This window comes from Peromyscus eremicus, chromosome 1 (assembly GCF_949786415.1).
Source record: "Peromyscus eremicus chromosome 1, PerEre_H2_v1, whole genome shotgun sequence".
Classification (NCBI taxonomy): Eukaryota; Metazoa; Chordata; class Mammalia; order Rodentia; family Cricetidae; genus Peromyscus; species Peromyscus eremicus.
Window position 1 is genome coordinate 179,848,772 of NC_081416.1, and position 27,809 is coordinate 179,876,580.

Genomic DNA, 27,809 nt, shown 5'->3' on the forward strand with positions numbered 1-27,809 from the left:
AATAGTAAAATTATTTCATTGCTACTTCATAGCTGTAATTTCACTGTTATGAATCATAATGTAAATATCTAAAAAGCAGGATATATGATATGCAATCCCCTCTGAAGTTGTGACCCACAAGGTGAGAAGTACTGGTTTAGATGATTAAAATTCAAAATATTGTTTAAATAGGACTGACTTCTTTATTGTAATTACAGTCAACGTAATAGTGACTAACAGATAACGTGTAAAATCTTACGTTTTAGAGGTTTATTATTTGTGTGTACGTATGTGAATCTGTGTGTGCTTGCATGTAGGTGTCTGTGGAAGCCTGGAAAGCACATCAGATACCCTAGAGCTGGAGTTACAGGCAGTTTTGAGCCACACAATGTATGTTCTGGGGTTTGAACTCTGGCCCTCTGAGGAACAGAGAGCACTTTTAACTGCCGTGTTGTCTTTCCAGCCCCTCTTTGAAGGAATAAAAGGTGAACCTTAGGCCTGATCCCTGGAACTTTGAAAAAGAATTTTTGAGATCACTTTTCCAAAAGTATGGATTCCTGATTTTAACTTTGGGGATTCTAGATATGATCTTCATGCTTCCCATTTTCTGCATTGTGACGCTGGTGTCTTTCAGGTTCACGGTATGAACTACAGTTCAGGTGGATGTTCACTGCACTGAGAATGACACCAGTGTAGACATGTTACAAGCATGACTCCCATCCAGAACTGTGAGAGAATCAGGGTCTCTTCATGTTTAAACCCCAACACTCTAAGACAGCCATTAAGGACTCATTCATGTTTTCAAACATGCTTAGAGTTTATTGAATGTATTTGTTATCTAAATATTGCGAAGTGGTGAGGGGAAGTATAAAGACGGATGGGGGCAGGACACTGTGAAAGAACACACCTGGAATCAGCTACCTGTACCAGGTGTGCAGCTTGGGACAGGGTACACAGGAGAAATAGGACAAAGGAAAAGCCGTTGTTTCAAGTTCAGTTCGTGCTGTTCCATACCAGACGGACACCCCTCCTCTCGCTTTCCTCTTTGACCCAGGGACAATGTAAGATATCCAGTTTTTTTTTCATTCCCACAGCTTGCAGTAGCATCTGTGACTCCTCAGTGAATGCAGATTTGTCCAGTCTGGAGTGAAAAAGAAAGTGCTGTTTATTTTTATTACATTTACTAATTTGTGTGTGTTTATACAGGCACATGCTACAGTGCACATGGGAAGGTCAGAGGTCAATTCGTGGGAGTCCATCCTCCCCCTTCTATTATGTGGGTCCTGGGTTGTCAGGCTGGACAGCAAGTGCCTTCACCCACTGAGCCATGTCAGCACCCCAAGTTTTGTTGACAATCACTTGCCTCTCTTTACCTCCATGATGTTCTGTCACCCTTCCCTAGGAATGAATGAATGTACTGAGTGTGAAGAGAAGGCGTGATTCTCCCCCAGAGAGTAGGGACCCTCTCATATATATAGATATGTAATATAGATGCCTATATAAAGAATCTATCAAGATGTTAAGATTAAAGTTAAAAAACACTGAAGTAAAAATGACTGTTTTCAGCCATTCATTGTTTAAATGCCTAACCATGATGATTATTATTCCTTATTCATGCATTATAACTTAATATAGTCTTTATAATGTCATTGTCACCAATCTCATAATCGTCCATCTTAAGGCTCTCCCTTTATGTGTCCCTACTCACTTTCTATGAGACACTTAAAGCTTATCCTACATCTTAGCTCACCCTTGAACATATCTGATGCTCATCTGTTCTCACTGCCTGTTTCACCCATGCCATTATCACTAAGCTACCTAAAAAAAATAAAAATTACCAAACATCCATTATCTTTACACTTATATTTAAAAATCCATTTGTTTATTCTTTGATAATTTCATATGTATACAATGGATTTTGATCATATCCTTTCCACATTCTCCTCTCTGACCCCTCCACATCCCTTTCCAAACTTCAAGTCCTTTTCTTCTCCAATAGCTCACTGAGTCTAAGTCGTGATGCCCACAAGTGTGTGGATGTAGGTGCATGCTCTGGAGAATATGCAACCTACAGGACCCACATCCCTGAAGAAAACTGACCCTCCTTCCCCTTGAAGCCACAAATGTCCCTAGCTCCTCAGCTAGGGGTGGCGTCCTGAGCCCCTCCTCTGTCTGTGCTGGAGTGTTGACTGGCTTGAGCTTGTGCAGGTCTTGTGCAGCCAGCCGCTGTTCCTGTCAGTTCCTGAGTATACCTGCCTTCTCAAGTCTAGAAGAGGCTGGTGTGCAGCAGTCCTGCCAAACTCTTATGATGTTTCTACCCCTTCCTCCTCAATGTTCCCTGGACCTTGGAAGTAAGGGACCATGCCTCCCTTTAAAAAATAATGTCTTGCCGGGCGGTGGTGACGCACGCCTTTAATCCCAGCACTCGGGAGGCAGAGCCAGGCAGATCTCTGGGCTACCAAGTGAGTTCCAGGAAAGGCACAAAGCTACACAGAGAAACCCTGTCTCGAAACCCCCCCCCCCAAAAAAAAAGAGTCAAAAAATAATGTCTTAAGCGGTCAACACTCAACATGGTTAATTTTTTTTCTTGAAAAATTTCCCCTAGATTTTTAGGCATTAAGTTCCCCTTGAATTTCACAAATTAAGATCGGAACACAGGTCTCCCTGACATCTGGCTGCCTCAATTTTCTCCACCTTCTCTGCCTGCTTTTTTTTTTCTTGCCTGATGTCCATAACCATAAGTCATGTCACCTTTAACTACAAAGAGTTAATACAGAGATCTGCCAGGCTCTTTAGATCTGCTGCCCATTTCAGCCCCTGCCTCTCCAACCTCCCCTTCAGTCAATACTGCCCCAACCACAGCCTTCTCACCACGATTTACCCCTCTGTGTCCACACCCCAGCCCTTCTCAACATCTCATCCTTGCCTGCACATTACTCTTTATAACCCCAGTAAAGGACCTAAGTCAACAGGGCAGAGGCATGAGCCATTTTTCTCACCAAATGTTCCTCAAAACATCTTCACAGGCACTTACATAATTATCCTGCACATATGGAATAAGTTCTCAAATGCAAATGAAATATTAAGAAACATAATCTGGATTTATAATTCCATACAGCAATTTCAGAACCCTTTCTGACTCTAGACTGGGACTGAACATTATTGGTAGTGTATGTGTGAGGTAGTGTTTGTAATCACCTCAGCTGGGTGACTGTGTCTCTAGAACACATGAAAATGCCCAACCAAGTTGTGCCCAGTGGTATAACACAGGCCTGGTAGTTATAGCACTAGCCAATCACTTTTTAATTGGATGATGATGCCTGTTCCACAGGGGAGATTTAATGTCTGCTGCTGTAAACATTGTCAAAATCCCATGGCCAAGGAGACCACAGACCCTAGAGGGAAAGCTACTGTGGTTCCCTTAAACAGGCTTGTTGTGAAATTGCCATCTAAATGTTTACATTTATACCCATAGATTTGTACTTCTCACAGCCTTGGTCAAGGAAGCCTTTTTTTCCTTTTTTTTGTGGGGGGTCTGTGGGTGGTGGTTAGTGCAGATTCACAACTGGTTGAAAATCCTGAGAGCAAGTGACTATGAATGCTGAGCCATAGATGGGTCATTTATCAACCTCCCCATCCAAGGCTCATGGATGATCATGAAAGAAGGGGCAGATAGACCTCAAGAGCTGAGGGTGGGAAGAAGCACCATGAAATGCTATCTTGTAGTCATGACATGACCGTTTTATGTATCCACTCACAGTTGATGCTGAGGTTGCCAGTACAAGACCTGCATTCAAAATTCCAAAATTCCTCCCCTAGCTGAGAAACTATTGGCAGCTGATGACAGCTGAGTGAGAATGACTCTTAATATCTGGTCGTTGGTAGGTTGCCCATGCCCCAGCAGATGACCCCATGTCCATAAGCACATGGTCAACAGGACTTGGAGTCAGAGGGTTATTAGTTGGGATTGGAAGGTCCTGGGAGTGTTGGAGGATGTTAGTGGGGGATGGAATATGATCAATATACATTGTATACATGTATAAAAATTTCAAATAAAAATTTGTTAAAATTAACTTATGGCCTGGAGAGATGGCTCAGTGGTTAAGAGCACTGAATGCTCTTCTACATGTGACTAGGGTTCAACTCCCAACACTAACATGGTGGCTCACAACTGTCTGTAACTCTGTCCCAAGGCATCTGATGCCCTCTTCTGGCCTTTTTAGGCACTGGACAGGCATGTGGTGCATAGACTTACATGCAGAAAAAACACTCATAAAAATGTTTTAAAGATTAATTTGGCATTGAAAATGTGTTATACCCTGAGAGACCATTTAAATGACTTACACAAAGTACACTATATATGTGAACTCATAAATATTTTGTCTTTTTTATTACCATTTCTTGTTTTTTCTAAATGTTATACAATACCCACATATAACATTTGTGTGTGTGTGTGTGTGTGTGTGTGTGTGTGTTTGTGTGTACACATTATAGACTAGGATCCATATATGAGAGAACATGTGGAGTTTTTTCTTTCTGAGATAAGGTAACCCTATTTGGCATACTTCTAAGACCACTATTTTCTACGAATATTGTGATTTCATTATTCTTTAGAGTTGAATGATAATTTAAAAATAAACCAAGTTTTTAAAAGATGTCTGATGATGTTTGGAGTAATCACCACCAGAGGGAAGTACTCATGAATGGCTAGAAATCAAGGATGGTTCTCAATGTCTTAGAGTACAAAAGTGGTCCTGTACAACAGAACGTCCTAGCCCAGTCTCAACGGGGCTGAGCTTGAGCAAACCACCGCTGAAGAGCTTGCTCTGAAGTTATTCCTGACCCCTAGAGACAAAGAGTACTCACCCCAGCACCTTCAAATTACAACTTTTGTGACTCAAAGCCTCACACAGCAGCTCCAGCCCATCGCGGTCGAAGGTTATCCAGTCGAGGTTCAGGCTAGTCAGTGTTTTGCATGTGGTGAGAGCTGAGGCAAGGTCTGCACAGCAGTCAGTTTTGAAATCATTCATGTCTAACCTGTGACAGGGAAAATACCAGAAAAAGAATGTGGTATTTGGTGCCAGCCAGTTCTAGGCTTCTGAGCAAAGTCCTAACCAGCCCCAAATGTCCAGAGTAAGCAAAAGCACTAAGCAAATCCAGGTTTCACAGAACCATATTTTTTTATTATTTGAGAATTTCATACATGTAGACAATGTGTCCTGATTATATCTGTCTACTACGCACACTTCCAACTCCTCCCAGACCTCCCTATTCTACACAGCTCCCATTTGATACCTCTTTTAAACCCATTAAGTCAGTGGCTTGCTGTGGATATTGCTCTGTATAAATAAAATGCTGATTGGCCAGTAGCCAGGCAGGAAGTATAGATGGGACAAGCAGAGAAGAGAATTCTGGGAACAGGAAGTCTGAGCAAGAGAGCCGCCGCCAGCCGCCGCCATGAAAAGCGAAATGTAAGATACCGGTAAGCCACGAGCCACGTGGCAACTTATAGACTAATGGAAATGGGTTAATTTAAGATAGAAGAACTAGATAACAAGAAGCCTGCCACAGCCATACAGTTTATAAGCAATGTAAGTCTGTGTGTTTACTTGGTTGGGTCTGAGCAGCTGTGGGACTGGCGGGTGAAAGAGATTTGTTCTGACTGTGGGCCAGGCAGGACTGGAGAAAACTTCAGCTACCTGTGGGTTGTAACCCCTTTGGGGTCGAACGACCTTTTCACAGTGGTCACATATTAGATACGCTGCACATCAGATATTTACATTGTAATTTGTAACAGCAGCAAAATTACAGTGGTGAAGTAGCAACGGAAATAATGTTATGTTTGGGGGTCACCTCAACATGAGGAACTGTATGGAAGGGCTGTAGCATTAGGAAGGTAGAAATCCCCTGCACCAAGCTCAATCAGGATTGCTATAGGTGCTTGGGTTTAAGAATACCCACTGGAGCACAGGCAACCAGGGCTACATCTCTGAAGAAAACTGACTTTCATCACATCAGCAGCCCAGGGTAGGGGCTTCTTGAGTGCCTCTGCCATCCAACCTGGAATTGTGACCCAGATGACTCATGCCATGTAAACTGGTGAAGAACCTGTGGCTGGGCATGCCATAGGCCGTAAGGGAAAACCCATTACTATTGCTTTACTAAGGGGACATAACATAAAACTACCTTCTAAATCAGTGATTCTCAACCTTCCTAATGCTGTGACCCTTTAATACAGTTCCTCATGTTGTGGTGACCCTGCCTCTGCCAAATTATTTTCATTGCTACTTCATAACTAATTTTGCTACTGTTATGAATCATAATGGAAATATTTGTGTTTTCTGATGGTCTTGGGTGACTCCTGTGAAAGGGTCATGGTCACCCCTAAGGGGTCGTGACCCACATGTTGAGAACCATTGAACTAAATGCTCAGCATTATTCCTATATGTTAGTTCAGCTCTCAAACCCCAACAGAGAAGCTTCTTTTTGCAATGGACTGGTTAATACAGAGACTCACAGCTGTTCAACACTCTGAGAGTACTGAGCCTTACATGGAACATATATACCAGCCCTTACCCCAAGGATCAGGGAACCTGAGGGCCCAGAAGACTAGAACCAGATACTGTGGTGGAGGAAAACATGACAGGGCAGTTACACTCAAACTCACAGCAACTGTTGTCTGTACAATGCCTGTGTATTGACATTTTTCTCAAAACTTGAGACTACGTTAGGTGGAATTCTTCTTAATCCTATTGTCTTAGTATGGTTTTCTATTGCTGTGAAGAGACACCATGACCACAACAACTCTTATAAAGGAAAACATTTCATTGTGATGGCTCTCTTTCAGTTCAGAGATTCAGACTATTATCATGGCGGGACATGGTGACATGCAGGCGGACCCAGGGCTGGAGAAGGAGCTGAAGGTTCTATCATCCTGACTCACAGGCAACAGGAAGTGGTCTGACTCACTGTGTGTGGCTTGAGCATATATGAGACCTCAAAGCCCGCCTCTACAGTGACACTTCCTCCAACAAGGCCACACCTCCTACTAGTGCCACTCCCTTTGGGGGCCATTTTCTCACAAACCACCACACCTATTTACCCTCTAGCTTCCCCTCATTGAGCTGGGGGCCCTTTCCACCATGACAGTTAGTAGAGACTCACCCAAGACACTGCAATTTACAATCAGGATTCCTCAGAGCTTCACATAACCGCTTGATGCCCGCGTCTTCTATGTTATTCTTGCCCAGTTTCAGGGTCTTTAGATTTTTATTGCTAGTAAGGACAGCAGAGATATCCCCACAGCAGTCTGAAGTGAGAGAGCAACCAGATAACCTGGGAAAACACACATGCAAACATATTGACTTACGAGGCCCAATCTTTTTGTTTTGGTTTATTAATTTTAATTTTTAGAACTTCATATGAGCACTGCATCCACACCCTCCATCCCTACCTCCAGTTCCTCCTATTCCCCCCAAATTAATAATCTCTTTATTATTGTTACATGTATACATATATGTATATGTGTATTCATGTGTGAATACATGTACATGCATATTTAACCTAAGTTCATTTAGCTATGCTTGTGTGCACATGTGTTCAGGGGATAGGATAGCCCAGTAGAGCTTGTCCCTGGAGGAGACCCATTCTCCCTCTCAGTAGCCATTCATTGACCTTTTCTTTTTGAGACAGGGTCTCATGTACCCAGTCTGGCTTCAGACTCATTTACATAGCTGAGGATGACCTTGAACTTCTGACCCTCCTACCTCTACCTCTCAGTGCTGAGACCATAGGTATGTAGTTATCACACATGTTTTTAAAAAAGCTGTGCTGGAGAATCAAACTCAGGGCTCTGTGTATGCTAAGTAAGTGTTCTACCAACTGGGCTACATCCCTCGTCAATGAGACCCCATCTTAACAGCTTGGCATATTTCCATCTATTTGAACCAGAAATGATGATGCCTCTCCATCTCTGGTACCCTGCTCCATGCTGGCTCACTGCAATTCTTCTGCCATGATCTCTTCATGTGGTGTTCCTACTCTCATTCCCCCTGGTTAAAATAGAGATACTCTGAAAATCATTGGGGCCACCTTACCGCTGATTTCAGATTTCTTTGAAAGTGTCATCAAGTGATGAACATCTGCCAGTATTTAATATAACAAACATGTCCTCAAACCCTCCTTAAGCCTCAAGCTCATGGTACCCATGGCACTTTTAATAATGGTTAAGAAAGAGGTTAAGAAAGAGGGGAGAGAAGGAAAATAATGGGTGTAAGATAGGTGAGCAATGGAGAACGGAGATGATGAATGTGTAGATGTTAAATATAGACATTAGGCAGATACGTTAGATGTAAAATGAACATACCATAATTAGTAGATGATATATAGATTGATAATGGACAGGCGATATGCAGATGATGAAAAGAGAAGGATGATATGTAAGTAAAGACAAAAAAATTTTAAATGGGAGAAAAGGGGGAGACGTTAAGTTCACAGTTGATGGGTAATAGGTGGGTGGATATATGATAGGCAGATAAATATTTAAATCAACACATAAACACATATGCATAGATCCATGACTGATGGAGGTATTTCTACATATGGATTTATGCAGGTCTATATGTGTGTGTTAATGGTTCTCAGGCAGGGATGAATTTACCTTCCAGGGGATGCACATTGCATGTAGATATATTTTGGTTTGCCACACTAGGTCAGAGGGTACTCTTGACACCTCATAGATGTAGACATAGTGCCACAGCCCTCTTCAAATCACAGGACAGCCACAACAAACATGCCAACAGTACAAAGACCTAGAGACTGTGACATTTGCACACACAGTACATTTGTGCCTTTATGCATACACGCCCATGACCTCAATTCTTTCGGATGAGGACTATACTTAATGTTTCAAAAAAAATTTTATTTTATGTGTGCTGGTGTTTTGTCTGCATTCATGTCCATGTGAGGGTGTCACATCCCCTGGAACTGGAGTCACAGATAGTTGTGAGCTGCCATGTGGGTGCTGGAAATTGAACCGTGGTTCTCTGGAAGAGCAGCCAGTGCTCTCAACCACCTCATCATCTCTCCAGCCCTGTTGGAGTCTGTGTCCCCATGTAATGGAATGGATGAAGCAGTTTCTGGGGCTTCTATCATGGCATTAATTCCTCTCATAGGGACTCACCTTCATCACCCAGTCACCAAGGGCTCCATGACTTAAGATAGTCATCATAAGTGGTAGGCTTCACCACAGACTCTGTGGAAACACTGACATTCACACAATTCTACCCTCCCACTTTCTTCTGAACACCAACATCCCAAACCACATTCCCTGCAACGGATGAGAACACAGCCCTACCATAACTCCTGAAGGGTGCACATTGGGTCCTTCAAAGCTTCACACAGAATATTCACTCCAGTATCTTTCAGGACGTTTGACCCCAGGTCAAGAAGAGAGAGTTTTTTGTTGCACAACAGGGCTTCGGAGAGATGGCCACAGGCAATGAAGTTGAGACAGCAACGTGACAACCTGCAAAGAGGGTCACACATCAGCAGCTCACCCATTGTCACAGCATCACATGCCTCTGCAAAGACTGTCATGTTCTCCCTATACTGAATTTCCACTTTGCATGAAAACATTTTGAAATGGGCTGGGGAGATGGATCCACACACAAGTAAAGTCCCTTGCTACCAAGCCTGAGGACCCTAGTTCAATCCCACATGATGGAAGGAAATAATCAACCCCCACAAGTTGTCTTCTGTCCTCCATGTGTGTGAGTATACACACACGATGGAAACAGTTTCAAACAAAAGTTTTGAAAACCTGAGGTTGTAGATCACCACAGATGTTTCCAAAATTGACTGATTTGTCAACAACAACTGGTAAAACAATCAACTAATTCTTCCACCTATATCAGAAATTCACCATGTTGCAGAATCCTGCCCTCGTGGAATATCTTCCATTATGTTTTTAATTTCTTTTCGTTGTCAGTAAGTGTGTATACGTCTCTGTGCAGGTGTACGTGGATGTAGAGGTCAGAGGGCAAGCTCAGGTGTCACACTCTGGAACACCACCCACCCCCTTTGAGACAGGGTCTCTCACTTTCTGGAACTTATTTATTAGACATGGCTGGTTGTCCAATGAGCCCTAGGGGTCCTGCTGTCTCCACTTCTGCAGTTTTCTTTTAGATATTTTTCTTCACCCTGTTATTTGTGTGGGTTAAAGACTAGTGTTTTAAAGACTAGATAATATTTGAGATAACTCATGCTTAATGCAGCTCTTTATAATTACTAGTCACCATGTGTAATTTAATTCAAGCTACTCTATAATAACTAGTAATTAAATAACCGAATAATTTTGTCTTCTAATGTTATTTTTTCCTACCTCTCCTGAAATATCTTTCAACTTTTTGTAGTGCATATTTCTCCCTTTCTTTTACAAGTTTCACATCAGGACTGGAGACATGGTGCAGCATTTAAGATCACTTGCTGATCTTGCAGAGGACACGGGGTTCACTTCTAACTATCCACATAACATGGTATTCACAAGTCTCCTGTAACCATAGTTCCAGGGATTTATTAACCTCTTCTGGCTTCTGCTGCTCATGCACTCACATGGTACACAGTAAGAAAATTCCACAAGTGCTCTCATGTATCCAGCCCAGATCAAAACACAATGGCACTGAAAGTATTATATAAGACTATCTCCAAGGCATGTGCACATATTTTGTATACCATGCAAATAAATTTCATGTTTGGACTTAGGGACCATCACCAAGACTCATGATATGCAAATATTCCAAAAGAAATTTAAATGGAATATGGAACATTTCTGGTCTAGTCATAAGCAGTTCGTGTAACAGATACTTAATCTGCACTAATTTTCTTTTATAAATAGATGTCTCCATAATGGTCAATATTCAATGCTCTTGCATTTTATATGCATGTTCATGTCGGTAAGCTGCATGTGTACATACTACTGCATGAATACATGATCACAGAGGACACAAATAATTTGCACATGTATACTCTTTATCTTCTATGAACCCAGTTGTTTTTGAGTACATTTCCCATCTTAAGGCCTTTGATTGATGGAACAATAGTTATCTAGTATGGCTTCCCTGGGACAATAGTCCGGCAATTTGCTACCATGAGCAACCAACCTCAACCTCAGGGCAGGCGATAGTTTACAGTGACTTAGGTCAGATGGAGGAAGCCCTGCCTTGGAAAGGAATTTTTTGTTTTTCTTACTCATATTCTCCTCTTGCCTGGTATCCAATCTCTTTCCAGGGGCATCATTTCCCCCCATAATAATCATATTCATTAAGCTAAAAATTATATATAAGGAATTTCAGAGCTAGTATTGCCTTGTCTAAAGTTGGTCTCATGGTGTATCTGTTTACATTTGCTCCACTTACTTATCTAGCAACTGAGGCATGGACAAGTGACTGAGTCTAGTGACACATCCCTTGTTCTCATGCATCCCTTAGTGGGTGTTTGACCACTTTTATGATGGCTGCACCCATGTGCAGGGTTCTGCAATATCTCCAGGGCATGCTCTCCCAGACCAACTCACATCAGTGTTTCCAGGACACAGCTTGGATGCTTCAGGACTTCACACAGTAACATCACTCCTTTGTTCTTCAAGGGATTTTCAACCAATGAGAGACGTTTCACCTTGCGGTAGATTAGGGAAGAAGCAATCATGCCACAGGCCACACTTGAGATGTCACATTTCCCCAACCTACATGTGAGATACATGTCACAGGTTAGGAATAACATCTTCAGGTGATCTCTGTAAGACTACCTATTGTTCAAACAAATGACTCAGATTCTAATACTGTACATATCAGTCCACACCTACATCATAGGCTTATTTAATTAATAAGTATAATTCTGTGACTACCACTGTGAATTATAGAGTTCTACTGATTGGGAATAAGCCTAAGCCAGTGGTTTTCAGCTATGGGTGACTTTTACTCTCTGGGATCCATTTAGAAATGCATGGTGAGGTTATGGGTTGTCACACCAACCAACAGAGAGATAGGGTGTTACTGGAATGTAGTGGGTAGAAGCCCTGCCCTTTTGTGCGGAGATTGACCCCATCACTAAAATATGGTGTGTAACCCAGTATGTCTGATTACCAATATCACTGTAACACACACACACACACACACACACACACACACACACACACACACTTCTTGAGTCCATCACAGTGATCCTCCCTTTCAGATTTCAGTTATCAATTAGAAAGCTCATTGTGTTAAAACTGTGCTTCTGACATTATTAAAACCTGCTCCTTGTGTTTAACTTAGAGAGGAGATCATAAAGCTTATGGATTTTGTTATCTCCCTTGTCAGTTTAGTATATTCAAAAGATACGATGGAAGACAATAGAAACAGATCATGTGCATGGAGTAAGATCTGGAAGGATCACAAGTACGCAAATGTTGCCTTATGGATATAAAGTGCTCCATATGGATATATTTTCCAAACTAGAAGACCCCTGGTCCTCCTTTCACCCCATCACTGTGATAAAACACCCTGACCAAAGCAATTTAGAGAGGAAATGGTTTGGCTTACACTTCCAGCTCACAGTCCATCATTGAGGAAGTCAGAGCAGGAACCTGGATGCAAGAATCATGAAGGAGCTGCTTGCTGGTTCTTGCTTAGCTAGCTAGATTTCCTATAAAGACCAGAACCACCCACCCAGGAAACCTCTTCATAGCAGACTATACCCTCGTATATTAATTAACAATCAGGATAATCCCTCACAGACATGCCCAATCTGATAAAGAAATCACTTAATCAAGATGTTCTTTAAGTCAAGGTGACAGTTAATGCAAAGCAGGATGAAAATATTCCAAACTTTTTGGTTTTTTTTAATGGAGTCTTCATCACGTAAACATGATAGGCTAACTCCAAACTAACATTCTCACTGAGGATGGGGGATGAGAATGACAGTTACAGAATGTGGTTCCAGCTTGGTTCTTCTGGGGACTGGCCACTATGCAGTTGCCCACCAAAGACCATTCATTAGAATACAAGTTGATCCTATCACCTGGAGAATGCCAAGAGGTGGGAAGCTTTGTGTCAGGAATCAAGGCAACAGTCCAAATATCAGAAGAAGTGATTCTGCCACCATCACCAAGCTCTCACGAAATGACAAAGGTTTGTAATTCCTGTACACAGCCAGAGGAAAAGACTGCAATGCAAGTTTCTCAGCATGAGCCGCCATACCACAGGACCAATGGTGATAAACTCACTCTGAGCTATCAGTCATGTAGCTTAAGAGCATCAGTACCCTGCCAACTTCAACTCATTCTCATGCCATTTCCACATCGCCCTGCAGTTGCAGGGCTGCTTCCTATTTTCTTCTTAGCCTTCCACCAAAGGCCATGTGGAAGTTTTACTTAGAGATTGTTTCTCTGCTGGTAGTTTTCACAAGGTGCCTCTGCATGTTGACCTCTGATTTCCACAGGTGCCCTGCCCCCACACTAAGTAAGTAGTGAGTGTAATACAATCCAGATATGCTATTATGTTGGTATTCAAGCCATTAGAAAACAAAGGAAGTCATCAAAATGCAAGGGGAAAATTTTCAGAAGGGAGTGGGAACCAACAGCACACAAGTGAATATGATCGAAGTATATTATAAACATGGGCAAAATGGCGTCATGGGGGAGGTGGAGAGCAGATTAGCAGGTAAGAGCACTTGCTGCTTCAACAGAGGACTGGAGTTCAAATTCAGGAACCCACATCAGGTAGCTCACAGCCCTCTCTGGCTTCTGAAGGTACCTATACACAGGCACACACACACACACACACACACACACACACACACACACACACACACACTTTTAATAAAGAGAAAAAGAAACTCATAATGACACTAATTTTGTGTAACACATGCTAATGCAAGTGAGAACTTTCAAAGATAAGCCTTAAAAGTGATTTTAAAAATAATTTTAAAGAAGCTACTGAGTGTAGACAATGCACTGACTTACAGTAGTTCCTCCACTCCGCATGTTGTACATTTCAGCACAGAGCACATATTCTCAACCATGTCATTGGAGAGATTGGTGCCATACAGGTTCACGGATTTCAGGTTAGGTAGTTGAAGAAATATGTGAAATAATGCACCATCTCTAAAGTCAGTCATGAAGGGACACCTGTGTAATAAGGCCAAATGGCGAATTATACCAGGACGTGGGGGTACATGGCAAAGCAACTTGTAGACATCCTCTTCCACACTTCACCTCACAAACCATGGTTGTTCAGGCATTCTAGTTACCCATGTCAGGCAGCTCATGATTTATTATAACTCTGATTCCAGAGGACCCAATTTAGATGCACACATACATGGACACAATCAAAATAACCTTAAAAACTAGATTTTTAGTTAACATTCATTGCAGTCTCTAGAACATAATCAACTCCTGTTGGCTGTGTACATGTACACACACACACACACACACACACACACACACACACGCACACACACACACACACGCACACACGCGCACACACGCGCACACATGCGCACACGCACACACGCGCACACATGCGCACACACGCGCACACACACGATGTATAAACATTTACAAACCCCTATATAGAAAAACCTCAGATATGTGGCTCTTGGCTATTGCTTTTTCTACTTTGGATTTAGTTCTGCATTTATTTATGCATTAGTCTCCTCAAGGAAGAGACAGAGTTTCTTCTATCTACTTAAAGGATGGGTGCCTATTAAACTTACGACAAGCTTTGGAGCTTAAATGCAGTTAGAGGGAGAGTAGAAGATGGAGACATTGAGGCACAGAGAACTTTAAGGGCAGTTTCACTGAAATTACAGCTGTCCAGATCCAACACCTCCAAGTTGTGGAAATATTCGCAAAATGTACTCCACTGTCTTATTGTGTTTCTGCAATGAGATAACACATTATTATTCTCTGGTGCCTAAATTCAATTCAAGACATTCCTAAGATAGGCAGATCACTCCCAACCCCCTCAACGGGGCACACATGGTACATAGACATACATGCATGCAAAACACTTCTACACATTAAATAAAAATAAATCTTAAAAAAAAGAAAAAGGAGCACACAAGAGACAGAGACGAGAGAGAGAGGGGGGGCTGTGGTTTACAAAATGCCATCTTCTGGGCATGTTATAGTCATTGTGGTCTTAATCCCACAAGAGCTACGGATACCTCCACTACCTGCACAAGACTGGGCCTGTTACCAGTCAATCAGAAGCTGGGGAGAGCCTCACACAGCTCTACCCCTCCCTGCTAACATAATGACTACTGGTGGATTCTCAGGGAGGAGCAGTCATCTCCAGTTTTGTACCTGCAAGTCAGTCACCAGGGTCTAATGCACAGTTCCAAACCCATACACACTGATAGCCCTAGTTAAACTCAATAGCTGACACAACAAAAAGACGTGAATGTGAGAAAGGAGCTCATAAAGAAGTTAGTGTGATGGGGTGGAAGGGGAACAGAACGGAGTAGAAGGTGAGAGTAACCAGAATGCATTACATATAGGTATGAAACTGCAAATGAATACATTGAATAAAAATTATAAAAGCATGGCTTGAGATGAGGTGAACTAGACTGAGTCTTTGGGAGACACATTTTATATTATTATTAAGATATTTTCTATTCATTTTACATACCAACCACAGATTCTCCTCTCCTCCTTCCTTCTGCCCCCCAGCCTTCCCCCTCAACCCACCCTCCCATTCCCACCTCCTCCAAGGCAACATCTGCTATGAGGAGTCAGCAGAGCCTGGTACATTCAGTTGAGGCAGGTCCAGTCCCCTCCTCCCTGCACCAAGGCTGCGCAAAGTGTCCCCACCATAGGCACTGGGCTCCAAAAAGCTGGCTCATGCACCAGGGATGTGTCCTGATCCCACTGGGCCCCCGAAACAGTTCAAGCTAAACAACAGGGGAGACTCATTGTTAATAGCTACATATCACTGCTGAAGACACCCAACCTTACTCTGTTCTCTAGGGTCTCCTCTTGCAGTGAGAAAACATGGTTTTTATGTGAATTCAGGTAGATATTTGGGACTCCTGAATGAATAGCAAACTATGCCCAATAATATCATCAAAGATGCTACACATTTGAAAGTATGAGCTAGCAGCCTAAAGCCAATGCAAAGCAAGTCAACTAGAGCAATGTAGTATGAGCACAGCCTCAAACCAGACACGAGTTCCCAGAATCCTCTCCAGTGTAGTCACCAGGACACTAAACACTCTATGGATGAAGGAAAAGAGCCAGACACTGCAACAAAGCTGCTCACATTTCCACCTCACAACTGGCCTTGTCACAAGTTTGTTCTTTGTATAAATGGAGGAACTCAAGACAACTTTCCAGGGCCACATAGTTCCAAATGGCAGTGCCAAGACTCAACAGATAGGCTTTCTGACTATGCCATTTAAACACTCAAGCATAGATGTGTAAGAACTTATGAAATGCCATGCTAGAGAGAGGGATCAATGGGTAGGAGTGTAGGTTGTGCAAGTGTGAGGACCTGAGTTCAGATCCACAGCACTGACATAAAAAGCTGAGCATGGTGGCTTGAGGCTGTTGCCCCAACATTAGAAGAGGGAGACAGGTAGACCCTGGTATTCTGCTGGCCAGTTAGCCTAGTCAAGATGGTGAGCTTCAATGGTGGTGAGAGACTCTCTCAAAGGGTGAAGTCAGAGGACAACAAAGAAAGCCACCCCACATCTTCCTCTGACTTGTTCACAAATTCATATGGATACAGCATGCACACAAACACACGTATAAAATGTATGGGCGCTCAGGCAAAACTGGAAGAACTGAAGACAAGCTTCAGAGTTGTGCTTACCTTTTGTTGTATTTAAAGTCTTCTAAGTTACACTTTTCTGGGTCATAGATTTCTGAAAAAACTTTGTGTTGTATATGCAGATGAAGTTTCTTTAATTTTTGAGATTTCAGCAGACGGTTTGCAGCAGACGTTAATGCACCAACATTACTAATATCAACAGTCATTTCTTCAAATAGATTGATCACTTGTGTTTCAAATCTTTTTCCCCCGTTGTTATCTAGGCCCTCGAACAAACTCTGGGGATTCATCAGTTTTTCATTGCACTCTGCTTGATTCAAACTTCTAAAGCATTTGAAAATTTTCTGTTTTACCTCTTCGGATGGTATAAAACCAAAGTGTGGTTTTAGCATGGCAGCGACTTTTTCAGTGGCAATTCCAAACACAAATGTCCCTGTCATGAGCCATTGGGTTTGGCCATGAGCATAAACTTCTTTTATAAATTGGGGCAGGCTTCTAATGATGGGGTGAGGTGTGCCTTTCTCTTGTCTGAGGAAATAGAACAAGGCAGCAAAATATGACTGTAGCAAAGGATGATAAAACATGAAGCCGTCTCCTCGATGCTGGAGAAAATTCATTTCCAGCCACACTGCCTTCTCAGATTCCGATATCCCATTCCTCCTGAGATCCTCAGATGTGAACACAAATACCTGTTTCCACATTGCCTCTGCAGCTAAGGTACACAGGGTCTTTAATCGTGCTCTGTTCTGATTAGGTGGACAGTCGGCATACACTGATCTGAATGCGCTCACCATAAAGCTTGTGTAGATAGACGAATCTGTTTCACCAACTAATAATTTCATTTCCTCTCCCCTCTTAAGCTGCCATTTTAAAGTACTACAGATCATCCAGCACCTAAAAGGAGTTCTGCATATAGTGGACAATTGGTCTATGCTTTGTAAATAATTAAAGACTTGTAAGCCTTTCTGAGTATTTTTGAAGAAATATATACAATAGTACTTTTTAGATTGGTCATTGAATCCTCTAAGAATTATGTTCCTTGGATACCGCAGCAAGGGATAGATTTTTGGTACACTTGGGTTTCCCAATTCAAGAAGCAGAGAGGATTCTGGGAGCATTACTTTCTGTAGCAAACTGCTGAAGACAATTTGTGTTGGCAGCATCTTCCCCCAGTCATTGCACAAGTTTGTCCTGAGTTCCAAGTCAAATTTCAGGTATTCAAGTCCCTCCAGGATAAACAAGATTCTCTTTGGATCAGATAAGATTTTGTCCAGTGTCTCTGAAGACTCAGACAACTTAGCTAACATAAGCTCACCTAAGCTCAATTCTGTGATATTGTTAAGTGAGATGAGAGAGATGAAGAAAACATACTGAAATCTGTTCTTCCATAAGTTTCCTGACGACCAGTCCAACATTGCTTTTCTTAAGAAAGTGGTTTTTCCTTTTCCTTTAGAACCTAGTACAACTGTAGTGACTGGCTCTAAGGGACAATGAAATACTTCTTGCAATGCCTTGTACTGCATTTCTATAATTTCTTGGTAGGTTTCATCTTTCATATGAATGAAGGTTTCCCCGTTCCATATGTATTGAAATATAGTCTTCATAATCTCTTTGTATGAACTTTGTTTATCTGAGTTTGATGAAATCAGAACACAAGGCAGTTAAGAATAGGATCCTCCTGAGAATGAATCACATTTTGTTTTCTTAAATACACGTCTGTTAAATGATCTACACATCTGGATGATCAGTGAGGCCATGGGTCCCAAGGAAAGAAGAAAAGGAGGAGAGCCACCCACCCCTTCCCCTGCAGTAAGTTTCCTTTTCCCTTCATCTGATGCAGGCTTTTCTTCCTGTTACACTACAAATGAAGAATGGTTAGGCCCCACCCTAACCCAACCAACCAACCAGTTCTTTCTACACCCACACCTCTAGAGACCTCTACTGTATGCAGCTCTTTCCATGCTTGTGAACGTGCATGGAAGAGTTGACTGACTCATGGCCAACTCAAATCCCTGTGGTAAAGGGGGTACATGAATATTTCAGGGCCAATAGAGAAGGGAGGTCTCCAGAAGCCAGGGGTACTTAAAGAAAAACGTGGGATCCCTCTAGAGTCAACTGTCTCCATATATTGGATCCCTTCTCTACAAAAAAAATTTACAATGCCAATAAACCTTGCTTTCACTTTCCCTGGAACTCTTTCCTCCCTTATATTCTTTAATTCACAGGGAAAAACAACTCACCAGCTAGCCAGTCTCATCTTGGTGATCTTGGTGCCCAATATGGGGCTCAAACCCCAGACACTCAGTTATTTCACCATATCCAGGCTTATAATATGTTTGATATATTGACTGTAAAAGCATTATGACCAAACTGGAAACTCACCTCTGAGTAACAGCTGCTATAAAGCATGAATTCTGGGTATTGCTTTCCAAATTTGCAAAGAGCATGATACCTCCCCAGGACAAAATCCAGAAGTACTTCATTTGTACATAATTTCATGAGTTAGAGCTCAGAATGTTGCTGTTCAGTCTAAAACTTTCATACCTCCAGTAAGTCATTTACAAGTCATTCTATTTAAACATTTTCAGTTTGGTATACATGTTTATAATTCTATGCTTAGTCAAAGCAATATTGATTCAGGCAACAAGACAGAGTAAAATGAACTTTGGAGTTATATGAGTTCAAGTCTATGGATAACAAATCAGGGTGTCAAGGTGTCCAGGGTTAAATCATACGTATCTCACTGTTTTAGATACATTGATGTATCTGGATCAACGTCCTAAGCCAAATGCGATTAATAGAAAGTGTTTCTCTGGTCATTCATGGGGATAGTTAGCAGGAAGCTGGCACATGATCAGTACCACAGGTTGATATATTTTCTTTATTTCTGGCACCAGACTTTCTGGGGGCAAGGACCTACTGTCTTCTTTGAGACTGGGATATGCATGTATCAGTGAGTGGTACATTAGAAATGTTCACTAAGTTAAGAGCACTTGCTGCTCTTCCAGAGGACCTGGGTGCAGTTCCCAGCACCTATACAGCCACTGACAACTGGCTGTTAAGTGCAGCTCCAGGGATCCCTGCCCTCTTCTGGCCACCACAGGAACTGCATGCATGTGGTGCCAAAAAAAATCTTTTCAAAAAGGAAAATTGGTATCCATACAGACTTTTGAATGCCATTAAATTTTTATTGTAATTTGAAAAAAAGAATTACTACATTCACACATGATGAAGTGTTGAGTGTTGGCCTGCCAATGTGGCTCATGGATGGGGACATCCTGTAAGTGCTCCTAGGGCAGCAGCCTAGAGAGGACAAAAATTAAGGTGACATCAGCTAGAATTTGTCCATCTTTAATCTAGTTTCTTTTTTTCCTTTCTGTTTTTAGAGACAGGGTATTGTGCGGGCCAGAATGCCCGCTGACCTCAAACTAGCCATGTAGTCAAGGCTGGCCTTAAACTCCCAAACTCTCCTATGTGCCCCTACATCTGAAGCAGGAGGAGGAGCTAGAATGCACTGCTGTGGTGGTTTGGATAAGAAATGTCCCCTATTGGCTGGTATGTTTAAAGATTTGTTCCTTGGTTGATGGTCATGTCTGGGAAGGCTTAAGAGGTGTGGCCTCGCTGGAGAAGGATGTTGCTTGGGGCAGGCACCGAGATTTTATGGCCTCACCCTACCTCTAGTTCTCTCTGTGCTTCATGCTTGCTGTTGAGATGTGATCTCAGCTTCCTACTCCTATCACCAGGCCTGTGTGTTGTCATGCCTCTCTCCATGCTGCCTCTTATCACTTTGGACCCATAAGCCAAAATGAACTCTTCCTCCATGAGTCATTTCTGTTCATGGTGTTTTATCACAGCAACAGAAAAGGAACTAGTGCAATAACCCATGCCCCGTTATCCTCCACATCTTATAGGCATGTGCCTACTTGGTCCTTGCCAAATTACTGGTGTCTTTATCCCCATGAGGAAACAGGTGTAGTGAGATTGATCATCTCGTTGCAGTTGACTAATCAACAAGTCCCATGACTAAGGACCAGCTAAATGAAAGCACGTGGTTCCAGATTCATAATCATTTTTAGTGGATGCTTCTGACAATTACAGCATTTGTTAAATCATAGTTTTGCTAAAGGACAGACAGATTGGAATGTGGAGATAGTCTATATGCGTCTGAAATGTGGGGTCATCTGTTGGTAAAATATTCCCTCTGGAAGGATTGTGACATGCCTTCCACCTGGAGATAATCCAAGGTTGTACATTTGAGGTCTTCCTCTACCGTCTCAAGCAATTCACAGGCAATAGAGGTAAGGTGTCTGGGAAAGGAGATGAAGGCGTAGTCTTAGCAATACATGTCTGGTCAAAAGATGAGTGAGTACTACAACAGAACTCCGTCTCAGCTGAGTGTGGCACTGTGCACCTGGAACCCCAGAACTCAAGAAGCTGAGGCAGGAAATCACAAGTTCAAGACTAGTCTGACAGTCTATAGAGTGACTCTGAAGTGAGACATTTTCAAAGACAGAACAAACACAAGAGAGACAGAGGGAGAGAGAGAAGGAGGGAGAGAGGGAGGAGGAATGCCATGATGACATGTGTTGTTTTGTATGCTAATTTTAAAAAAGCAAATGAAAGGACAACTTTCTAGGTTAGCTGAAGAAAACATTAATGTTAGGATCTGCCTTATTTGTTTCAATCAATCCTGTATTTTCTTTTATTGGTCATGGTCATGTGCATTAGGACACCCTCCCCCTCCCTAGTTAAAGGATGATGAATATAACAACCACTGGTTTCTTCAATGTAACCCTTTCTCAACTATTGGGACAGGCAGGCAATCAATAATGACATGACCTTCACATTATAGTTGTAGCTTGTTGTTTCTGTGGGACTCCTAAGAGTGAAGTTGGGGTGTCTGACTCTTTTGCCTCCTCTTGGGACCATTTTCCTACTGCTGGGCTGCTTAGCCCAGCCTTGATCTGAGGGTTTGAGCCTAGTTTTATTGTACTTTGTTATGCCATTTTCAGTTGATATCCCTGGGAGGCTTGCTCTTTTCTGAAGGGAAATGGAGGAGCAGTGGATCTGGGGGAGAGGGAGGTGTGGAGGACTGGGAGGGAAGGAAGTATGGGAAACAGTGGTCGGTATGTATTGTATGAGCGAAGAATAAGCTAAAAAATAAAAGTAGCTCCTATGTGGCTAACTTTCCCCACGCCTCCCCTCTATCTCCATGCTCACTTACCTCTCCTCAGTTCCTGAGCCATGATCGAGAGGTCTGCCCTATTGACCTGGAGAAACAGGCTCGACACTATGTCCCATACTTGTCCTGGACAATGTGTGAACAACAATGTTATCAGTTTTGTTCTCGAAGCCATCTCAATCTTATTCCAGGGTATCGGCTTGATTTTAAATTCCTCTGTTTCTTTACTGAGCAGCTCTTTAAACTTCAAGAACTCTGCATCACTCAGTTTTTGCAGGCAACGAGTCACCCCAAAACCAGATGGTCCTTCCATCTTGGATGGTAAGCCCAGACTTCAGAGGTTAATAAATCTTCAAGAAATAAGTGACACCTGGGTAAGAATGACATGAGAAGTTATGTCTCAACTTAAAGAGGCTCAAATTATTGATGTCATGCATTCCTTCAGATACAGGTGGCTCATCTTTCACCCATTCACTTAATGCATTGTTAATCTAGTGTTAAAAGTATCCTTATGCTAAAGCTGCTGTCAGAGAGAATGATAACCAACTGAACAAAATTCAACACAGCAGTGAAGTTATCAACAGAGCCACAGAAGGAGAATTGGCACTGTCTTTGTGCCTGACACCATGTACTACTAGGGACAAGTCTTAGAACTGTTTATAGAAGTTCTCACCAGCTCTCAGGTTAATAAAGTTTAACTCACTGATACCAGATATTCTTAAACAATGTCCGATCTAACTTTATTAAGTCAAAAATACCACTCCCACACATAAGACAGGGTTTCTCTGTGTAGCCCAGGCTGTCCTAGAACTCGCAGAGATTCACCTGAATGTGCTTCCCAAGTGCTTGGATTAAAGGCCTGTGCCACCATGCCTGGCTTCAAAAAGTTTTTAATTAAGAAGTTTTGTGCATGTATTTTGCCTGCATTTATGTGGATGCAGCACGTTCATGCATGCAGTACACATGGAGGCCAGAAGAGGGCATCAGATCCCCTAGGCCTGGAGTTACAGTTGGTTGTGAGCCATCATGAGGGTGCTGAAAACTGATCCTGTGAAGAGCAGCCAGTGCTCTCAATTGTGGAACCATCTCTCCAGCCCCATAAATATCGTCTTAAAGTAAAAGAAACAAAAATCCTTTTGGTGCATGAAAATGTTCATGGGACACTGAAAGACAGGGGTCCATAATTACATAAGCTTTCTGAGGATGGAATCAGTTATTGTATATAAAATTACATTAATTAAAATTAAAACTTCACCCATTCATTCCAAATGCTTTATAACTATATGTAACTAGGGGCTACTGGTTTCTTCAGGTCCGGACTTTTAAAACTTAGTAGTTTTTACAGTCAACAGTGGCTTTCAAGTGTCAAGTGTCAAACCTCATATTACAAGTTGACCATCGAATATCATGCTCTGCATCAAAAAGAGTTTTGCATACAAATTCCTCATGCAAATGCTTAATAGCAATTGACAGTTCAGAGAAAAAACTATGTGCAAATAATTTATAATAATAAATATAATAAAAAATACCATGTGGTATCTTCCATTCAAGGACAAGGGGGAAGCGCACTAAGAAATGAAAATTCTAAAGTATGTAATCCCTGGTTTGATTCCCCAGCACTCTGAAGGAGGAGGGAGAAGGAGAGGACAGGGAGGTGTGGGAGGAGGGAGAGGAAGAAGGAGAGGGAAGAAGAGGAAAAACATAAAAATTCTTAGCATTTACTCTACCATCTTAAGCTTTCTGGCTCACTTGACCTGTGGATCTCAACCTTTCTAACACTGCAACCCTTTAACACAGTCCCTCCTGTTGTGGTGAACCCCCCACCATAAAATTTTGTTGCTACTTCATAACTGTAATTTTGCTACTGTTATGGATTGTAATGTAAAAATCTATATTTTATGATGGTCTTAAGCAACCACTGTGAAAGTGTCCTTCATCTTCAGTGGGGTCAAGACCCACATGTTGAGAACTGCAGAACTAGAGAGTGTATTCAGATATAACAACAACAACAACAAAACCTTCAAAAGGTTCACATGGAACTCAAAACTGACTAGAAGTGCTCCCATTTCACACATAGTTGTTGAGGTGTCATGAACACACATTTAAAATGAACTTGGTTAATTGAATTTAAAACAAATCCATTGTAACTACAACCAGACCAGGACAGACACTGCAATCATGTTCTCCTCACTCGATGGCAACTCTGTCCTAAGAAACTGCCATACTTAATTGCACAATTCAGACCATCACCACATCTGTCTCCATTAACAGTTTTTAATCTTTTAAAACTGAAATTCTATCAGTTAAATAAGAAACCCCCACTCCCTGGAAATCATTAGTCTACTTTCTATCCCTCTCAGTGTTTTTATTTATTTATTTTGAGAAAGGGTCTCACTATGTAGGTCTGGCTGGCCTGGAACTTGCTATATAGACCAGGCTGGCCTCAAACTGAGATTCACCAGTGTGACTTCTAATCTCTACTGGGACTAAACATGTGTGACAACACACCCAGTCATCTCATTCTTTAAAATTGGTACATACAGAGCCCACCAGCACCCGATTGGTCTAAGAGATTGCAGCTATTCCCTGAAACAGAGCCCACGAGTGCCAATTGGACTAAGAGCTGCTCCCTGAGACAGAGTCCATCAGCACTGACTAGACCAAGAGCTCCCAAAGAACCAAGAGTATCAATCAGATCAAGAGAGCCTCCCTCAGACACAGACACCACTTGCACCAAGTGGAGAAAGAGATGGGTAGATTCCAGTACAAAAATACAGTCAACAACAAAAAACCAATATGGCTCCATCAGAACCCACATCAGCAAGACCTGAACATCCCAATACAGAAGAAACAGAAGAAATCAACCTTAAAAACGACCTTAAGAAGATGATAGAGATATTTAAAGAGGAAATGAAAAATTCCCTTAAAGAATTCGAAAAAAGTCAAAAAATTGGAAGCAATCAGTAAATCCCTTAAAGAAAGCCAAGAGAAAGCAATTAAACAAGTGTGGGAAAAAGTTCAAGATTTGAAAACTGAAATTGAGACAATAAAAAAGACACAAACTGAGGGAATGCTGGAAGTGGAAAATCTGAGTAAATGAACAGAAACTAAAGATGCAAGCATAACCAACAGATGCAAGAGATGGAAGAGCGGATCTCTGGTGTTGAAGATACAATAGAGGAAATAGATTCATCAGTCAAAGAAAACACTAAAGCCAACAAAATCATGACCCAAAATGTCCAGGAAATTTGGGACACCATGAAAAGACAAAACCTAAAAATAGTAGGGATAGAAAAGGAGAAGAATACCAACTCAAAGGCACAGAAAATATATTCAACAAAATCATAGAAGAAAATGCCTATAAAGATACAAGAAGAATACAGAACTGCTGTGGGATGTTCTGTATGGCAAATGTGTGATTAGTCAATAAATAAAATACTGATTGGCCATTGGCTAAGCAGGAAGTGTAGGCGGGACAAGGAGGAGAATAAAGCTAGGAAGTGGAAGGCTGAGTCAGGGAGACACTGCCAGCCGCCACCATGACAAACAGCATGTTAAGATGCCGGTAAGCCACGAGCCATGTGGCAAGGTATAGATTAATAGAAATGGATTAATTTAAGCTGTAAGAACAGTTAGCAAGAAGCCTGCAATGGCCATACAGTTTGTAACCAATATAAGTCTCTGTGTTTACTTGGTCGGGTCTGAGCGCGGCTGTGGGACTGGCAGGTGAAAGAGATTTGTCCTGACTGTGGGCCAGGCAGGAAAACTCTAGCTGCACAGAACACCAAATAGACTGGATCAAAAAAAGGCCCCTCACCACATAATAATCAAACCACTAAACATACAGAATAAAGAAAAAAATATTAATAGCTGCAAAGGAAAAAGGCCAAGTAACATATAAAGGCAGACCCATAAGAATAATACCTGACTTCTCAATGGAGACTCTAAAAGCCAGGAGGTCCTGGACAGACAATACTAAGATACTAAGAGACCATGGATGCTAACCCAGACTATTATACCCAGCAAAACTCTCAATCAACATAGACGGAGTAAACAAAATATTTCATGATAAAACCAGATTTAAACAATCTCTCTCCACAAACCCAGCCCTGCAGAAAGCACTTGAAGGAAAAATCCAACCTAAGGAAGTTAGATACACCCATGAAAACACAGGCAAGAGATAGTCCCACACCAACAAATACCAAAGAAGGGAAACTTACAACACTACCACCAGAAAATAACAGGAATTAACAATAACTGGTCATTAATATCCATCAATATCAATGGTCTAAATTCACCTGTAAAAAGACACAGGCTAACAGGATACGAAAAAAAATCCATCCATTTGCTGCATACAAGAAACACATCTCAACTTCAAAGAAAAACACTACCTCAGAATAAAAGGCTGGGAAAAGACTTTCCAATCAAATGGATTAAGAAGCAAGTTGGTGTAGCTATCCTAATATCTAATAAAATAGACTTCAAACTAAAATCAATTGAAAGAGATCAGAAAGGACATTACATATTTATTACAGGGAAAATCTGACAAGATGAAGTCTCAATTCTGAATATTTATGCCCCAAATAAAAGGGCACCTACATTTGTAAAAGAAACATTACTAAAGCTTAAATAGCACATCAAACCCCATACACTAGTAGTGGGAGACATCAACACCCCACTCTCACCAATGGACAGGCGTGCCAGACAGAAACTTAACAGAGAAATAAAGGAACTAACAGACACTATGACTCAAATGGACTTAATAGATATCTACAGAATATTCCACCCTAACACAAAAGAATATACCTTCTTTTCAGTACCCCATGGAACCTTCTCCAAAATCGACCCCATGCTTGGTCACAAAGCAAATCTCAATAGACACAAAAATATTGAAATAACCTCCTGTGTCTCATCAGACCACCATGGCTTAAAGTTAGACTTGAACAACAACGAAAATTACAGAAAGCCTACAATCTCATAGAAACTGAATAATGCCCAATTGAATCACCAATGAGTCAAGGAAGAAATAAAGATAGAAATTAAAGATTTCCTAGAATTCAATGAAAATGAAAGTACAACATACCCAAACTTATGGGACACTATGAAAGCAGTGCTAAGAGGAAAATTCATAGCTCTAAATGCCCACATAAAGAAGTTGGAGAAATCTCACACTAGTGACTTAACAGCACAACTGAAAGCTCTAGAAAAAGAAGAAGCAAACTCACCCAGGAGAAACAGATGCCAGGAAATAACAAAGAACAAAACAAAGAATCAATGAAACAAAGAGTTGGTTCTTTGACAAAAACAAGATAGACAAGCTCTTATCCAAATTAACCAAAAAGCAGAGAGAGAGAGCATCCAAATTAACAAAATCAGAAATGAAAAGGGAGACATAACAGACAATGAGGAAATCCAGAGAATCAACAGGTCATACTTCAAAAACCTGTACTCCACAAAATTGGAAAATCTGAAAGAAATGAATGATTTTCTGAATAGGTACCACATACCAAAGTTAAATCAAGACCAGATAAACTATTTAAATAGTCTAATAACCCCCAAGGAAATAGAAATGGTCATTAAAAGTCTCCCAACCAAAAAAAGCCCAGGATCTTATGGTTTCAGTGCAGAATTATACCAGATTTTCAAAGAAGAGCTAATACCAATACTCTTCAAATTGTTCCACACAATAGAAACAGAAGGAACATTACCAAATTCTTTTTATGAGGCTACAGTTACCCTGATACCCAAACCACACAAAGATGCAACAAAGAGAGAATTACAGACCAATCTCCCTCATGAACATTGATACAAAAATACTCAATAAAATACTGGCTACT

At 41.5% G+C, this 27,809-nt stretch overlaps 1 protein-coding gene across 1 annotated transcript; it reads right to left on the minus strand.

Moving 5' to 3' along the window:
* Window positions 1-829: 829 nt before the first annotated feature.
* Window positions 830-22,290, minus strand: LOC131902603 (NACHT, LRR and PYD domains-containing protein 9B-like). Its single transcript, XM_059253619.1, has 9 exons — window positions 22,015-22,290; window positions 16,833-18,420; window positions 14,734-14,898; window positions 13,982-14,146; window positions 11,552-11,719; window positions 9,335-9,505; window positions 7,144-7,314; window positions 4,846-5,016; window positions 830-1,120 (listed from the first exon to the last, which is right to left on the minus strand). Exons 1-9 carry the CDS (start codon window positions 22,283-22,285, stop codon window positions 973-975), a joined length of 3,018 nt encoding a protein of 1,005 aa, XP_059109602.1. The 5' UTR covers window positions 22,286-22,290; the 3' UTR covers window positions 830-972.
* Window positions 22,291-27,809: the final 5,519 nt, after the last annotated feature.